General features: G+C 38.8%; 1 protein-coding gene across 1 annotated transcript in view; it reads right to left on the bottom strand.

The window, feature by feature from the left end:
- Positions 1-5,162: 5,162 nt before the first annotated feature.
- The window catches only part of ADCY1 (adenylate cyclase 1 (brain)), a gene marked incomplete at its 5' end in the record, with an annotated part of 36,659 nt that continues 22,477 nt past the window's right edge, over positions 5,163-19,344 (bottom strand). The window contains 6 exons of the mRNA XM_010083918.1: positions 5,163-5,775; positions 6,635-6,759; positions 8,369-8,483; positions 12,495-12,593; positions 12,981-13,127; positions 15,041-15,157. Coding sequence (XP_010082220.1) covers positions 5,437-5,775; positions 6,635-6,759; positions 8,369-8,483; positions 12,495-12,593; positions 12,981-13,127; positions 15,041-15,157 — 942 coding nt within the window. The remainder of the gene's footprint in view (positions 5,776-6,634; positions 6,760-8,368; positions 8,484-12,494; positions 12,594-12,980; positions 13,128-15,040; positions 15,158-19,344) is intronic.

The following is a 19,344-nucleotide window of genomic DNA, read 5'->3' on the forward strand; positions in this document are numbered from 1 at the left end:
TCTGGGTAACATCAATTGTCCAAATTCACCTCCTTCACCTTCCATAGTGTTGCACCTGCATACAGCAATGATGGACTTGACACTTGGTCCTTCTTGATGACTCTACTGCATCAAATGCAGTATCACAGAATACCCAGTGAATGTCAGATATTACATCATTATGAACTAGAATATCTGCTTGCCTTTTATATCACAGTACGTAGAGTTTATTGCTTCTAATGACCAGAAGGTACCTTATGAAGACAGCATAGATGTTGAAAACACTTTTCATATACTGTATTACGGATCTTGGAACACTGAGATTGGCAGATCACAATCATTAAATTATTTTTCTTCTTTATTTGCTGTTTGCATTTTGATTTGGCTTTGCTGAATGCACATGCAACTAGTGGATTTCACTCTGTGCCAGAATTTATATGTCAGAAACATTTAGGAAAACTTACTAATTTGTTTAGTTTTACTGAAGTCAGGCATGAGTGGCATGCAATAGATTGCAAGGAAAAGCAAAAGGACATCCATTTCCAAAGGATTTATAACCTCCATGCACATGTAAAATGTCTCTTACAAAAGTCATTAACATTTGTTAAAAGTGTGCCTTTTTGCCTCTTTTTATACAAGTGTACATGCAATTACCTGTCCGAGCTAAAACTATTTACAAAATTTCATAATACAATATATCTTTTAAAGTGAATAATACATGAAAGGCCAATGTTTTCTGTTGTTTTGTAACACTGTACAAGATTAAAAATAAATAAGGCATTATAATACAGGTTTATCACAAATTAAAAAAATGTTGGTTTTCACTGTAATACAAAACTCTAACTTGAAAGAACATTATGGCTAAATAGTCCTCCTGCCTGGGCACAACACACACAGAATCTGGATATGCTGATGTAAAGAAAACACTTGGTTTCTGCTACAAGCAGGAATTCAACACATGAACATGATTCTCACTACTTAGTGTTCAGACTCCTCAAAGCACTAAAATGGCACAGGTCATATCTGACCCTTCGAACAGTGACTCCCAAGTCTTTTCTTTTGCCTTAAAGATACATGACAGGCAAAAGTGTGAAAGAGATGTAGGCGCATGACCTACTCTTGGTTACAGTGTTATAAAATATTCAGTTCAGTACCGATGCAAGACATCGCTGTAACCCCAAGCAGAACTCGCCCTACAGAAGCTCAACTCCTGACCCTCATCAGCATACTAAACTCCTGGTGATTTCTGCAGGCTTTGTGGGGACATACGGGATGCTGATTCAGCCCTAACAAGCTGAAGCTTTTGGCTCTCACCTAGAAAAAGCACGGGAGAATTTGCATGTGTTTTAGTGAAGATGAGAGTGTGAGTTGCCACAGCGGGAAACAGCTACAAAAACCCAACGCATTTTACAAGCTGGATAAAATAGCTTTCTAGTCAATGCAAATGGAAAATGTTTGGAAATATCTAGCCAGTAATTCAACTCAATGCCAGTTTGTAATCTCAGCAGAGAATAATAATTAAAAAAAATCATTTTTTCACTTTAAAAATCAAAGGTAGCATAGGAACACTTTGAAATTAGCTCCCAAGACAGTGAAGTCTGAAGATATCTGATACTCATCTCCTTATATAAAGAACAGAAGACTTCGATTATTACTATTATCTGAAAGAGAAAACGTGCAAACTGATGTGGAATATATTGTGCTTGCTATTGACAGACGCTGACATGCCAAAATGGCATCACTTTGTTGTAGGGCTTGTCAATTGTTAATTGCTTAAAGCTAACAGCTGCACAAAACAGTGAACAGAAGTGCAGGAGGCTATTCTGCCCACAATGCAACAAGGTACTATCCTCGGTTAAACATGAGGGACTTGATGTACTGTGGGGCAGAACCGACTCCTTGTTAGGGCTACAGCAAGGTCACCCAGGCAAAAGGTACAGAACTTGACCAGAAAATTAATAAATGCAAGATAGGAAATACAACTGCATGCATTATAGTGGACACAATCCCAATCCCACAGAAATCCAAGGAAATGCTTCTGATGATTTTCAGGGATGTTGGAACAGGCCACATATTATCTTCAGCCAATTGCCAAGAAAAATTTTCTGACAAGCTTTCTAATTTGGCAGAAAATGTGTGTTTGTGGTCTTCTCGGAAATATTACTACTACCTCTTTCCATGTATAAAACTTACTGATCATATCAAAGAATGCAGAAGAACAGAGAGATAAAATAAATGTATACATAAAAAGAAAATGGGGAAAAATTATATTAATAGGGAGGGAAAGCATAAAGGCAAGAGCACAGCTTCATTATATCATTATTTTAACAGGCATTCAGTTTTCCCTGTTGGAATAGCTGCTGAACTCTGCCTATCATTTTCACATGGCTTTTTACTAATTTGTGCCTTGGCTGAACTTTCTTGATGATTCTGTCCAGCTCAGTCAAGGACTACATAGAAAAATATAGTTTTCCCCATGGTAAAACCAGCAACAACAACCACAACACAAATATGAAAAATGTTAATGGTAGGACTCTATAAAGTCTGGAAACTGACTCCAAATATACCATCACTGATGCTGTAAACTAGCACACATACATTGCACTGGCTGCAGCACCAAAAAGCCATCCTGGTCCATTAAACCTGCTCCAAAGCAACAGATCTTCTGCAAAAAGGACAAATGAGAAGCTGATGATAGACTGCGCCTGTCTGGTCCTTTCCATTCAACATGGAAAACATTCTTACAAAAGTCCCGTGCCTCATTTGACTGTTGGAGAGGAGGATCAGGCTTAGAAAAAACTGGAGTAATTCCACTAGCATCTGTTAATATTTTAAAATACTAAAATTAATAATCCAAATTTACCTTGCTACATAATCTTTCACTGACATTACTCCAGGGCTAGGCTGGGAACGAGAACAGTCCCAAAAATATTAGCACAGCGGACAATTCATTTCTGCTCACTGTCCATTTAGTGATACAAGAATATATCTTGGACCTATTAAAAAAGCAACAGAAAAATAATTTCATTGTAAGCTTTTGGAGTAGGTCAATGGCTGTATTTGGTCTATGTGTTCACCTACTACCAGATCTGCTGGTAGGATCTGAAGATGCTTTTAATAACAGTACATGTAAAAATAGTGTTTTTTTATTATTATTGGTGAAATTACACCAAATTCACTGATTCAAAGATTGTGTAACTTGGGTTCTTTGTGAGTGGAACTGAGTGATTAATGCTTTCCATTTTGGTGAAACATTTAATTTACCTGTGTGATGACTTAGTTCTTATAAACCTCCTAGAAAACATAAATACGCAGCGCGCTTTACGTGGATACCACTTATTCGGTTTAATTATGTAAATATTTGTTATTTTAAGTCTCTACATGTCTTCATTTAAATGGCTTTGAACGCCTCAAAACCAGAATTCAATTCTCCTAAAAGAACTGGAAGACTGCTAGGGAGATAAAGAAATGCAGTGTGTTTCCACAGATCAGCCAGGGTTCATACACCTAGTACAGTTAGGAAGCAATTCTTGGATTTTATAGTCTCTTTAACCACAACACTAAGTTTGTTAGCTTTGTAACGAAGCACCTAGCTGACAGGGTATATAAAAATGAATTAAAAACCCTGCTGAAAACCACTGGAGTCCGCCAGCAGCCTCATATGGCTACATGGAGAACAGAATCTCCTGCAGCCTTTCTTTAACCATTTGCATCCTTTGACACAGTATTTGTCCCTATACTTTTCACACAAACAGTGACTACTCCAAAGCAAATGCTGATTGAAGGAGAAATGCTCAGAATCTTCTTTCCACTCAAATCAGTGATCAAACAGGCCCACCAAAGGGAAATGTAGTTTTCTACTGTACAAGCTGTGCAACTTCTGTAGTCTTGGGAGGGTTTTTTGGGTTGGTTTTTTTTGTTTGGTTGGTTTTTTTTCTTTTCGGTTTTGTTTTGTTTTGTTTTATTTTGGTTTGTTTTTTTGTTAAAAGGAAGTTTTCCATGTTTTTAGACAAGATAAAGGTTTTGTTTCTCTTGGAAAGCAGTGAGGCTGGTTAGCTTGTGCATCCCCATCAGGACAGTATGGCACGTGCAAGATGAAACAATGAACAATAGGAAGCAGGCTGCATTCAAGCAAAAAGCAGTCAAAATATGTTCCCTTTTATGCAGATTAAGAGCAGGCCTTACTCTCCTGGCACGTTTACCACTGTACTCCTCATTTGGGCAAAGTTTGACTGTGCTTGTTTCTCAGAATTACAGCTTTCGATAATTGTACAGCTTTGAAGAATGAGTCTGGGTAGAATCAAGATATAATAAAACCGTCAGAAATTTAAAAATCAATGAAGGAGTAAGACTACATTGGCAAACATACAAATGTCACAAAAGATAGCAACAGCGTTTTTGTCACCAGTACAGGACTGTTCTTTGAGCTGTTTAGAAAGGTAAAGCTAAATCCTGGAACTGAGACACAGTGCTCTTTTTAGAAGCCTGAAATAACACCATCTTCTTCTCTTCAATAAAATCAGCACTATACACAAAGGAATGTTTCTATATTGCATAACCATATTGCTGTGCTTGCCGGGTGCTCCTCTGTCTTGCACAGAGACAAATGACCTGTGAAGAGGCAGCAACTTCTAAAACTTCTAAACTCTACCACCTTTTTATTTTTTTTTTTAAAATGAAAGAATATATATTGTTCTTCTGCCAAACCTTTAAGCTCTGTGGTGTATCTACTTCCTATCCTAGTGTTACAGTCTGAATTAGAATTTTTCTGAAGTTTTTGGAGCATGCAAGAAGAATTTTAAAAAATACATACATTTTAGCAATTAGCTGAATCCAGCCTTCATTAATCTGCTATTGACAGCACAATGCACACTGTTCTCATTGCTTTAACTCATGCGCTGGGAGCACAGTTTCTCTAACTCTTGCTGTAGCCCTGGAGAGTCTCCAGATGCCTCACACTCCATGGTTAAATGCAGCTTTGCTTATCCCAGACCCAACGATGCTGGCTATGACAGAAAGAGAAATCTCTTTGCTATGTCGTTGCAGGTGGATGTGTAAATAAATGCTTATTTTTGTGTTGATCTCTATAAATCTCTATTAAGTCTACACAGGACTGTTTGTATATGTGCATATATAGATTAAAACATATATATACACACACACATATAAATAATTGCTTGCACGTTTATCTCCTTTTTTTTCATTTATTCTTTAAAAATGCCAAGAAAATATTCCTCATTTCCAGAAAATCAGGTTTTGACTTTTCCTAACAGAATTGCTAGCCCTTATTTGTTCCATCCCAACAGTTCGTTACACAGTCCCCAAGTTCTCTTTGGTTGGGTTGTAGTGGTCCTTGGTTAATGCCATGACCTATGAACTTCTGACCTCTTGGTAAAAATTCAGGCAAGCATTGCTCTCCAAGTTCACTGCAAATGGCACAACCAAACCTCCTCTGCTCTATGCCTCCTTCACAGCTGGCACAGAAGGAAGATAACGCAGTGTTTGATTTGTATGAGTGGCAGACGCTTGACCTGCTCCAAGCCCAGCTTTTACAGTAAAGCTAGCAACTGAGGACACTGACGGACAGCTGCTGCCCAGTTTTGTTTGAATATTTGCTGTCCTGTAAGGGTACATTTTCCGCTCTAAGTTTAAAGACTGTGTTTGTGAATTATTTCCATCAGCCTTTCCTTCCAGGAAATAGGTCAACATTTCGCCTTTTCCCTTTACACTGACTTTACCTCTGCACACGAATTCATAACTGCACCTTTTTAATATCCGCTGAACTTCTTCTGTCACCTGAAGACAGAAAAAAGAACTATTAGTTTTTTCCTGTTCATATAAGGTTAATCCTAGAACTGCCCGCCCTTCCCCATTTTACCTCGCTGTCATGAAATACACATAAGCAGAATGAATTAGCACCTACTGCTGCACCTACTTTGAATTTTCTTAAGGAATTAAAAATCACTGTCCAAACGGGAATCTGAGAAGCAGAACTTCTGGTCTTGAGCTGAATAATTACACAGCCAGATTAATCTCCAGCCAACAGAAATGTGTAACCAAGTTGTCCACTGTTGTAAGCTGGATCAGTTCCAGTGACGTTAATTTACTCCAGAAGAACTTTTGATCCCTGGAAACTACACAGGTATTTTAGATAAAGGACTGCAAGAGTTCATTGAGATTTTTTTGAGAGGTGTAGAATAGCTTCTAGCCAAGCTCTAGCAGAACAACAGTGTCCTCTGTCTGTGTAGTCTCTCCAATCCAAAGTACCCAAGGAATTTTTAAAGCTACATAAGATGCATCAGGATGCAAATGGACATAGATCCTTGCTTTGTAGTCTTTATTCAGGCAAAATTCCTACAGCACAAGGACTGGCCCATGCAGTGTCGGCATTTCCAGCCTTGCCTCCAACGGTGTGCAATGCAGCAGAGAAGTCTGTTTCTTCTGATGTGATATGATCTGAGGATTTTGTTGTCGTGAGGTGTATATAATGAAAACTGCTATACCTCTGATGCTTGAATCATCTGGAGAACGTTGCCCTTTTCATAAGAACCACAAGATCAAGTGATGTTGCATTTTCTAAATGGTCTTGAAAACGTAACTACACATAAAACATGAGGTATATAAAGTTTGCGAAATTGACTCAGAATGCACTCACCTGAATTTTCCCCTGCACCCCAGTACTATCCATCCGGCTGGCAACATTTACAGTGTTCCCCCAGATATCATACTGTGGTCTTCTGGCTCCAATGACTCCAGCCACTACTGGCCCAACATTAATACCTAAAATCAAAACAATGACTTTGGTTTCAAACACTGCAGCATATTATTCGAGGGAAATATGAGTCCTGCAAAATAGATTTAACAGAAGTGCCTTAGAATTTTTCTGGTCATAGGACATAGTACATGTTAAATTAATGCCCATTGGACTTCTGTATTAGTAAGAGATTTAGAAACAAAATAAAAACATACCCAGAGATATCTTATTGGAAATGCAATATGATAGACAACATAAAAATTTGGCTCATCTGTGTATTTTCTTTTTTTTTTTTTTTTGTTTAAGAAAAGAAGAAAAGCAGTGGTAGTGCAGAGTTTAGCTGTAGAAAAATTGAGGACAAACTGTTATAGATCTTTAATTGTTTGCTATGACTTCCACTGTGGTTGCTCATGTATAGGCTTTAAATTGAGGTTTTCTAAGTGGAACAGAAATAGTGGTCTGGAAGACACAAGGAACGGGATAAGGGAAGTGTGTCATGTTGGTTGTCAGTACTAGACAACACAGATCAGGGAGACACTGGAAGAAGCCAATAGTATGTGAAAATGGCTCAAGTATCTTTTTTTTGGAAACCACAGGGCTTGATTCTACATTTTGGACTGATTTTGACACCTTGTTTGGAAGATAAAAGAGGATGTTCCTTCTTCTGAGTGCCCTGAAGAGCTGTAGATGCTAAACCCCACATCAGGTTCTGTGCAAGGGCTTTCCCAGGCAAGTTATGCAGAAGAATGGGGTTATATATTTGTCTTCTGCTCCTTTGTGAACCTGGAAAGACCAGTTATAACGAGTTTAAAGAGAATTTGGGGTTCATAATTATTAGGATGTACAGGAGGGCAAAGATGTATAACTCTCCTATTGCTACCTTTGATGTCTTTGGTCCTTCTCAATCTTCCACTGCGAGCAACCTCACTTTTCCACTTGTCTACCCCATTCTTACAAATCAGCCATGAAAATACATAGAGAAGGAAGCTGGAGAAAACTATCTGTGTTAGAATATGCAATGAAGTAAGAACAGCTGTGGAAGTACCATTGGAGAGTAGCATGATGCAGGGAAGGAAGGGAATAGGGGAACTTGCTCTCTAAGAAGACTGGGAGAAAGGACTCTGAGAGGTAAGACATGTAATAACATGTAAAGGATTGCATGTGAAGGTTTGTGTTGTGAAGACAAGAGGATTTGATTTGTTGGAGAAAACAGGAGTGGTTGAAGTAATTTGACATCTGTGGACAAAAAGCTCCCATCACACTTTTAATGCCAACAAAACTTTTGCAGATGAAACTTAACTAGTTAAGTACCGTCAGACCCAGTTTTCAGCAGTTCAGTAATGCAAAGCAGTGTAAGCCCCAGGACTGGGTACACTAATAATATTGTATAAAATTATTGGTGCAGTTTCCTTTTTGGGGTGCATAAACACAGTGGAACTGGACACAATTATAATGCCTTAATACTGATACTCACCATCCAGCCTGCTGACCTTCTACATGGATGTGACTCTCTCACTAAACAAGGCTTTTCAGTTTCGATCATGAGTGCAGGACAGGTAATCCTTTGCAGACAAGCACAGGGAAAGCCAACAAACAACAACGTGCTTGTGTGATAATTGTAGAAACATGACTTACCAACTCGTAGGACAAAGTCGTTGTAAGACTGATAGTTGATTTCATCAAGAACGTCAAACATCTCTATTGCAAAATCTGCCAGTGTACTCAGATGGGAATAAATTGATTTTTTAGCCTAGGAAAAAAAATAGTATTGCACATTACATTAGTATGGTACTGAGAGGCAGGTGAAATACCAAAGTGAAAAACAATGAAAAACTCAGACTGGATGGCTTAGAAGAATCTAACCCATTTTGCTGTCTGTGAAAAGAAACTTTTGATGGTAGCTACAGCATAGGCATTCATTTCTCAAGTACTGATTTTTTTTTTTCTTCTCTTTCTCTCTTTTTGATTTCTGGGAATAATGGAAACCAAAGTTCCCATGGTAAAGTGGTTCCGTTGCTAGAGAGCTGCAGATGTTTGTTGTGAGTGTGGCAGGGAATATAACCTGCTTTCTTACAAAACTGCTTTGCCTGATGATTATTAATAACTATAGTTTCTGCCCTCTCCTCCCTTTGGGGTTTTTGCTAGCTCCCAGCTCTATGGGGTGCATGCTGTTCCCACTGACAAAATTCCTGTTAGGTTTAATCCTGGGAGATGCAGAACACCCCTATTTTTTTTCCTTTCCAGGCAACCTGAAGTGACTTGTTATAAAATGTATGTAGATGAACTGAAGCAAAAGAATCAGAAGGGTGTCAAATGAAATGCTTGAATTATCAACTTGTAAAAAACCCTCCAAACATAAGAAAATAATTTTTACAACTTAAGTCTGATTAAACGGTGGAACTCATTTTCAGAGGACACTGTGGATTCCAGATGTTAGCTAGATTCAAACATAATTACTCAAACTCATGGAAGAAATATTTGCTACAAAGTAGTAAAAAGATATTACCTGTAGCGCTAGAATTTCTTAAGCAGTAAATCATTAGAAAGTGGAAAAGAGAGGTTTGCATGTTTTTCTTGTAACTCATGCTCTTGCCCCAGGATCTACCGAAGGCTCATTAAAGACAGTCTTCTTGAATAGACCTTTGACCTGACTCATTAGGGTTGCTCTTATGTTGTGGTCTTACTCGAGTAATAAATATGAATTCTTGAACAGATTTGCAAAGTGAAAGTGGGCTAAAGGTAGGATACGGTGAAAGAAATGCAGGGTCAGCGGCAGTCTGGCTTCAGTAGGGTGTTGCACAACAGGGCTGCGGCAGCTGGCACGAGATGAGAGCTCGCTGGGTTTTTGTCATGATAGTGAGATTGTATATGTGGAGTACTTGATGGTGGCTGAGAAACCTGATAAACAGATTGCTATTTGCTTTATTCAGCTCAGTTTGAAAGGGTTCCTTCATGTGGCCAGGAAATTTCCAAAAATTAGAGCAAAGTCCTAACAAAAAATTATGAAAGTCATCCTTGGGCCAGTCCAAATTTTAAGGAAGGATATTTTTATTTACCTGCCTGGGTCTCTGGCATTCTGCTTCTTGCAGTGTCAACTAGCTCTACTCTCTTCCAGCCTTACCAAGACAAAGGAAGAAAAAGAATTAAGTTTGAAGAGCTGATGGCTACACTTCCAACAGAGAAGGAGAAGAATATGGAATGTCTGGAGGAGGGAGGGAGGAGTGTATTGTTTTATTTAATCCTCTAATCTTCTTTATATTCCTTATCCTTCCATTTCTTTGCTGTCTGATGAATGTTTTGATTTCCTGCAATGCAGGAATACAGGGTTGTAGGAGAGAACACTGGTGACAAATACTGGATGCACTGCAGGTGACAGATGCCTCTCAAAAGGATTATTGGCAAACTCTTTTGAACCTGCACTGAAGAACACCACAAAGATAGGACCCTGGTGAAGTCAGGACCCTGGTGAAGTCACATACGTAATTTCAAAGGACTCCACACACACAATGAACTTTAATTGTACAAAAGATCTACAAAGAGCTTGGTTTGTGTGCTGCCCGGATGATGTAACCAGCAAGCAATTATTTATTTAAACATCAGAGGAATAGTTACTGGAAAGGCTGTCCAGAGCATCACAGAAAAACCACTCTGACAGAGGCAATGTGCATTTACCATAGTCAGCTGCTGAAGCCAAGCTGCAGAAACACCAGTCCTGTAAAATACGGGATTTAAATATTTACCTTTATCAGGGTACTGGGTTTTTATGTGTGTAAATATCTTCAGTCAAGAACACAGTTAAGCCTATCCACTGCTTTCTGCTCATGTCCAAATCCTAGTATGAATTTGGTGGCTCACAATCAGAGGTTGTGTCAGTTTTTCTGATGAAGCTGGGACACCGCTGGCAGAGGGGAGACCAAAAGCACTTGAGTCTTTTATGGCTCCCCACAGACACGAGTCCATAAGGCAGCCCAGGGACTGTGTGATGGCTGACAGTGATCATCTGCGCATGACAGGCTACACAGGATCATTGGACTTCTAATACATAGCTGCATGCTGAAGACCTAGTGTGAAACTCCCAAGGGGATGTGAATAATTTCTACTTGTTTGCATCACAGTGTGAAAAGATCACAGAAGAGCTGAAATCCCAAGTTAAAGTAAAAAATATTGGCTGTTTTATACAAGATCTTTAGGTTTTCTGGAATGCAGAATGTTAAATAAATTCTACCTGTACAGAAAAGATCGAAATTTGCCACAAGGATTCAGAGAAAGGCAGAGTCCTGTACAAGACCCTCTGCAGTGATTTAAAATGCATTACTATCATAAGCTCAGAGCGGTATCTTCAGTACTGGGCTAACTCAGCTGACCCTTCAGTTAGCAACTATAAAATACAGGAGATAAACACGTTTAGGTTTTGGAACATATGCTGCCAAAGTTACCCAATAACACTGTTGTTTTCGGGATTATAGTTCAAAGACCATTTATAGCAGACACACAAGTATGCTGTTGCCTATTTGCCTGAGATCACCAGACAAAATTCAAAGGATCAATTTTTTTCGCCTGTCTCAGGAGCCAGGAGTCAAACATTTCAGCATAAACAGAATTTTAAAAATACCTTTTTTGTAATGTGTGGATCTCTAGGAATGATAAAAAGGAAAGTATCAGCTATAAATACCCTGCAGACCATAAATGAGTTGCATGTCACATACTCCAACATGATTCCAACAGTTGATTTCAATGTGGTCTTGTTTTTTGTTTACTTAACAAGGATAATTGTTGCTAGAAGGTTCACAGGCCATCTTCTGTCCCTTTTTTTTTTTGCTTTTGCCCTCTATTTTGATACTATTTTGCAATGCTAAGCCACATGCATGACTGTACTTCTACAACATACGTACATGCATATCAGAACAGGGGAGAGGTGCCTGGAAATTCTGGGCAGACTAAGTGCATGGATTGCTGTAATTTTCATTATATTCCTCATATTATTAATTTTATTACTTTTCCATAAATTAATTTTACTAATATAGTTATTAATGTGCACAGTACTCTGTATAGAAAATACTCAGTATACTGTCCACATGGTTCTCTGCTTTTCCAGATGCTGTATGCAAATCTCTGTCCCAAGACACAAACTTAAGGCAAGAAACAGACTCAGGAGTAGTAACGAGGACACAGAAGAAGAAAAGTGCCTCAGAACTAGTGGGCCTGAAATTACTTAGACTTTTTTTATTGCTGAGTAACCAAATGAGTAAAAAGAATGCTATCAGTAGAGACAAAGACAACCTGATTTGGAGGGACCAGGGCAAAGTGCAGCAATGTACCTAGTACTAAGTTCCTGTCCATCATAGGGGCTGTTTGTTTTGATTGTAGGTTGTACCCAGGTTTCAATATAAAAAAGAAAAAAAAATCATATTTAAATATTCTTGCGTTAGTTTTTTGCAGCAATTCACTACCTCTAGAGTCTCTCATTCACGGTCATCTAAGATACCAGATTTAAAGCACTGCCATTCCGATTTAGGAGACAGTTTGCAGAGAATCCACAGCTGCAGACAATGAAATCCTAAATGAAGCCACATGAGCAACTGCTAGGGTAGCAATTTTTCTATTCAGGCTATAGTTGTTCTTTGAATTTCAGATTTAAATTGTTGTAAAGAAATAATACAATTTATTCATAATCACAGAGTTAGTTGTGTTTCTGATGTCCCTCTGGAAATCGAAGGAGAATGGTTCCTCCACAAATGACCATCATGTAAACTCTTCTTACCTTAGTTCCTGAAGTAGGTACGAGTCCCACAGCTGCCATATATGTACTTCCAATTGTCTTGATCTTTTCTATGTCCTTATAATATTCTTTTTCCATAAGCTTTGTTTAAAACATAAAACTGTTAAATATTACATAATATTTTAGACAAGCAGCCATAGTTATTAGATAATGTGGGCAAGTTGATTAAACCATATTATTTTTGGCAAGTTGAGGCTTGCCCACTTTGAAGTCATTGACAACACTACCATTAACTTGCATTTTAATCCTCTTCCTACATTAGAGGAATTTGAGGTCAGACTCATGTGCCTAAAAGTACAAACTGGGCACTTTGGAGAAGCCCAGTGGACACCAACTTCAATTAAATAGGAAGTTTACAGAACTGTTTTATTAGACAGTTCAAGATATGCTGACTTGCTACAGATAATCTCTGCTGATAGTAATTTGGTAGAACTGATATGGTCAAAAGACAAAGTGTTTAGACCTTACCTCATCAAAATCAGCAATGATTTCATTTAACAGGCGTAAACATTCCACTCCCATATTATTGCCATCCAATTCAATGTAGAAATCATTGAAATTTGGGATGGAAGCAAACATCACTCCCACTTGTGAATATGACTGGTAATAAAGGTCCTGCAGTTCATGAACAGACATAATTTTTGTTTTAAAAGATTAATCTAAACCAGACATCATTATTATCATATCTGTTCTACTGCTAAGCATTATCTGGGACAAAAGCCATCATTTTTGGTAACGAGAAAGCCAGCCTTGTTAAAAAGATGTTGAAAGACCTCTCCACTCAAAACCACAAAAGAAAATTAACACCTAAGCTATTAATCCCATTTAAAACAACTTTGGTTTTTTTTCTGTTTAGACATGGAAGAAGTGAGTAAAAATTTTGTAGAAAGTCTTAACAGTGACAGAACTTTTACTGTATCAGAAACATAACCGCATTTCCTCAAATTTGTTTTATAAATAAAACAGGAGAAACCATTTTGCCCTGCAGTACAAAACCAGCCTTGCTGTCCTGGGTTAAGCAGAGACAGAGTTAACTTTCTTCATAACAGCTAGCAAGAAGTTGTGTTTTGGATTTGTGCTCAGAAGAAAGCTGATAAGAAGCGATGTTTTGTGCCACTGCCAAGGTCGGCAGACCAGGGAGGCTGGGAGGGAGCACAGCCCCAGTGACCAGCCCAGGATTTGATCTCAGGTTTGGGACTGAGACCCAGAGTGGCCAATAATCTATCCCATACCATACCCGTCATGCCCAGGATAGAGGTGAGGACCCTCCGGAAGATCAGCCCTTTTGGTTCCGGATCTCTTTTGCTCCGGATCATCTCGCTCCAGGTGGTCGCTCTCCCAAGGCCTTTCCCCCCCACCCCGGTCAGCTCTGGGTCTGGGATGCTCGGACTGTTCTCTCCGTTCTGTGAGTGCGGTTTCAGGACTCTCCCTGCTCCGGGATCGTTAGCCAGGAACAGGCTGAGCCTTGGTCATCGGGTGGGGGGGCAGTGTCACTGTGTATCACTCATTTGTATATTTGTATATAGTATTATTTTCAATATTATTGTAGTTTAGTTATTAAATTGTTCTTATCTCAACCCACGAGTCCTTTTTTCCCTTCACCCCTTTAATACTCTCCCCTGTCCTCAGGTGTGGGGGGGAACTGGGTGAGTGGGTGTGTGGTTTGGCCCCCAGCCAAGGACTGACCCATCACACTCGCTCCTTCATGTCTTTCCCTGAGTTATGGAGTCCTGTATTCAACATTAACAATATAATGCTGTTCTGCACAGTAAGGTTACTGCTTAAGAATTCTGAGGGCTCACAGAAAGTCAAACCACTCTTCTGTGTTGAAATACATGGATCCAAAGTCTAAAAAGAAGTATCATGGCCATTATGGCTATTCTGGTGCTGCAGGTATCACAGCTGCACCAGAGGACTCTGTGAAGGGCTTCCTGAACCACTTTTAATTACTGCAGCCTTTGAAGTTAAAAGCTACTGTGTCTTCCTTAGGTGTGTACAATTCTCTGTTTTTAACTTTAAATTGATGGCTTTGGTAATGTCAGCATATTTCAGAGCTAGAGTGAGTTAGGTGGTGTTGGGTTGACGGTTGGACTTGATGATCCTTTAGGTCTTTTCCAACCTTAATGATTCCATGATTCTATGATTATATGGAAGTGTCTGGCATTTCATACACTTCACCATTCAGAACCAAACTGAGCCCAGGAAATACTGTGATAAATCCCAATATTCTAAACTGATTGAAAAAAAAAAAAAACAGTGATTTGCATGCAACACTTGGATGCGTTGATGTTGAATGACACAACATTCCCTTATCCTGCTTCTTATTAAAATTCTTCTTTACTACAGTGAAAGAAATAATCCCAATCTAATTCCTGAACACAAATTTTTAGAAAACTATTTGTTTCAACATGAATGAAATTTTATAAGTCCAAGCCTTTCTTGAAAACATAGAGGTGAAAGGTGACCCAAGCTACACAGGGTCACACCCACACAACACCACCATGTATTTAAATTTTATCTTGGTTTACCATATTTCTTGGATTAGACATAAGAAAGTGCTGTGCAACATGTGCTGGCAACAGGTTGAAGAGAATTCTTTTATTATCCAGCTTGACTCTCTCCATATCATCTCTCTCTTCTTCTGCCTGTGGGGATAGAAGAAAAGAAAAACCTTTCCAAAAAGCAAAAAAAAAAAAAAAAAAATCTGAAGCCATTACATTGCTTCTATTAATTGATCCTTTGAAATTAAACTGAGCAAAATAATGCCTGCAAAGTAGAATGGGAACAGTTCTCCTATACCATGCTTTTACATCTGGGCAAAATCACTTAAGTCCTTAGTAATTCAAGCTTAAGTCTCTGGGCTGATGACTACATTAAGGGCTTCATCAGCTAAGTGTATTGGTGTTTTCTGCAGTTCTTTGTTCTTTTAAATAGGCCTCTGATATTTTTACAGAGTAAAAAGCTAGAATAATCCCACTGAAGTCCCATTGGCCTTGGAGGCCACTTAAATTCCCAGGTAGGTGGAGATGGTGACAGCAGTATTTGATCCACCTTTCAAAAAAAAGAGGCCTGGATAAGCACCAGTGTTTAAAGCAAACCTACATAATTCTGCAGTAAAATGGCAACAGACCTGGTAAGACAGTAACTTCAACAGAGAAAGAGGTTTGAAAATTGAACATCCTTTAAGAATGATATGCAATTAAAAAGATTGGAATGTAAAAAATAATTAGCATTTCTAAAATTGGTTTTAATTACTCTGGTATTTTTCATTAAAACATATACAGTTCCTGTGCACAGAAATTTCTGTGCACAACAGCAACAGAAATTTTATCATTCATTGGAATAACAGAATTCAGAAAGAGTGCCTAGAAGTTAACACAGCTGAAGTCCTTGACTGGTATCTTGTTGCAAGTGTCTTGACTCACAGTAGTTAGAGGGAGTCACACACTTGGAAACAACGAAAAATCAGATTCCATATTGGAAAAATACTGAATATCAAGGAATCTCCTGTGGGACTCCTAGGTTTGCAAATTCCAGCCCAGTCCTTAGTAGACTCTCCTGCACAATTACTTCTCTGGAATTTGCAACTTATTGTTAGGGTGACTTCTGGCCCCATTTTCTGATTTAAATTAGAAAACATTTGATCGGTACCATATAATTAATCTCACACAAATCACATCTTATTCTTTGCTCTTCAATCACACTCACAGAACTTTAACACAAATCTTCTGCTGTGATTCCAATATGATTTTGTTTATCTAATTACAGTCAGCAGACTACTGGAAGGCCAAATTCTCAGGCGTTGTTGAGAAATTACAATCACGTAAACCACTGAAGAATCTGCTCTAATCTTTGTTGGTGTCCCTTTTGTATCTAGGATTTTCTATCCTGATCTATTACAAAGTCCACATACCTTTCTCACTATCCATTGCTGTCTAAGTAGGAGGAAACCAGTCACCTCTTGCCTTTGTATAGTCTTACAATATTCTTTTCATGTGATTTTTTTTTTCAGGAAGCTAATTTTTGCTTTCCATGTCAGGAAACAACTGTTTTATTCAAAACACACACTTCCTTGCAGTTTACTTCCGTATTCTTAAATTTCTTTATAAGTAGAAAGAATGCTGAAAGAGAACTGGTTTTATAAACATAACTTCTTCAGAAATCATTCCCTTTCAAAATAAATTCTTAGCTCCTCCTCTAATTTGTGTAATAAGAATCAGAATTTATTCCAGAGCTGAAATATCAGTAAACATTAGAGTAGCAGTTAAGCTTTGCATGAAATACACCTGAAATTTTTATTCTAAGCAAGTATCTATTTCCTGTTTGTGAGCTACTCTCCTGACACTTTTTTTGCTGTTTCAATTTCATATGCTGTTTTCTTAAAGTATCCTTCCCCTGTTTTGGTGGTATAACTCTGTCTTTGACTTATTGTTGTCTATAAACATGTGTAATGGCCTCTTGCGTTTAGTCAGATGGTTGGAATTTAAATGTTCTAACAGTAAAAATAAAAAGCTTTTTCCAGCTGAAAATCCAAACCAAGCTTACAACTCCATTTTTACACCAGACTGAAATACAGGAAATTTTATTCTGATGACGGTAAAGAGATGTGTAAACTGAATTCATGCTCTGAAGAAGAAATACATTTTGGGCTTGTTTATCAATTCCTCTATTTTTTGAATATGAACTTTTTTGTTACTTTCTTCCTAGGAATGCCTGAGGTTCTCAGCTAAGCTCCCAATACAATATGGGGCAGAACAGCAGCCTAAAGAACAATACACCTTTGGGCCAGGGGGTAGAGATTTCTGGACAAGTCAATGTAATCAAGTAAGGGTAGGTAAGTGGAATAATCAGTTTGAAGCACTTGCATGGATAGTGATGTTGCTCAATCACTGGCAGATGTTGTTTGTTTCTGATCTGGAAACGTGTGATCAGATTCCTCTGCCTTGCCCAGTCATGGACCATTTTGGAAGACATGACTGAGAAGGCTCTGCAGCAATATGTAGTGTTTCCTGTCATTGTGTATGATTCACAACAACGGTTTCAGAGCAAGCCACAGCACAAGGACAAAACTGCCAGCACTGAAGCAGACGCTTTGGTCATGTTGTTGGACTTCTGTCTAGCCTTTGATGCACAGTAATAAAAGACAATTCCAATATACCAACATAAAATAAATAAGAAAGGGCGCTCTAGCCTGTTGGTTTTCTAGTTGCTTTCTTCTGAAAGAACTTTAAGACATATGATGGCTTTTCTCCTCCTTTCTATCTCGCTTCAGTATGGTCATGAAACTACTGAGAGAGAAATGCCAGTGACACTGTTGTGTGTGTGCAGGTACAGATGTGACAATGTTCACAACAATGGGACCACAGCCATGACTAAGAGGCTGAGAACTGAGCTCTCGAGTGAAGATCTACTGGCTCAAACAAAACCAATAAAGTCATGACTGAAGGGGTGGCAAAACCCTCTAAGAGTAGGGCAAGGCATCAAGGATGTCACCATTGCTAAGAAATACAGTAGAATTACACATTTCCAACACACCTAGCAAACATATCTTTCACTCTTCGGATGCAAAGAGTTTTGACTCTGAGAAGGTTCGGTTGCCAGAAATGAGATGAAAGCCACTAAGGTCATGGAAAGCCCTTGAACAATACCATGGTGGGTAATGGTAGTAGAACCTAAGTAGAAACAAATTATGCAGGCAGGAGAACAAGGGGAATGTAGGTCAAGTGCTCTCAGCTTTTGGCGTATTTCAGGTCAGGCACTTCCTAGCCAACGGGGAGAGAAGAGTGCACTCTCTCTCTCTAGGTGTGGTTCAGGGAGACATTGGCACTGGCAATGCCTATGTGGGGCAATGCAGTGCCATGAAGAGTAAACTGTGTTAGCTCTGCCTGACCTAGCTCCAGACCTAGAAGCAGAACATTAATGGGATTAGCATAGCACTCCCTTTGAGCTACTTAGTCGTGTTGAAAAGCAAGGTATATTAGCTTAGACCACACACTGAGTTAATACTGCTATGTTGTTGCTGGTACCCTAGTTGGAGTTTCTGGATAGACTGCATTTACATCATCCAGACATACCAAATTTCTAACATCCTGCCTTTATTAAAGTGATCTGCTAGGAATATGAACTGAAATGTACCTTCTCTGCTACTCTAGCATAGAGTTTGAGTATTGATCTCTCCCTGCACTGCATAAGACAACTCTTATATATGCAACTCCTCAGGAGGTGCCTGGGGAAAGAGGAAATATGTCCTTGTGCCTCTTGCAAGGGAAGATAAGGAGTGAAAGTGAGGTAAAAAAAGACTTGGTCATGTTCAGCAGCGAGGGCTCTAAAACTATACCATCACACAGCTCTATGGGGAGTAAGTAAATGGATTACTGATATATTCTGGACCTTTCTCCAGATTCTGCTTTCTGCCCTTCAGGGGAATGCAGTGAAAACTGTCTTCCCTCCTTTTGACTCATTAACTCCTAGTGCCTACTGTTTGAGCAGCTGTGACAAAAGGAGGTGTAGGCATTACCCTTTCCCAGGCAAAACACACACCAGGAGGGCAGAAGAAATACTTGGGGCTGGAGAAAGAAGATTAAAATACAGATCACAGGTATTTACATTCCTGGTGGCGATACTATCCAGACAGCTAAACAGCATCCAAATCTTTGTCTATTTGCCCTGATTCTTATTGGTTAATTAAGGAAAGCTGCCAGCATGGTATTTATGCAATAGCTGCTGGCTCAAAAAAAAAAAAAAAAAAAGGCTGATCATTGTGAAAACAAAGAAGAAAATACATAGGCATAAGCAACGTTATTTTTCACCTTTTGCATGTATCTGTTTGGTA

The sequence above is a fragment of the Pterocles gutturalis genome, unplaced genomic scaffold (assembly GCF_000699245.1).
Source record: "Pterocles gutturalis isolate BGI_N339 unplaced genomic scaffold, ASM69924v1 scaffold14975, whole genome shotgun sequence".
NCBI classification, from domain to species: Eukaryota; Metazoa; Chordata; class Aves; order Pterocliformes; family Pteroclidae; genus Pterocles; species Pterocles gutturalis.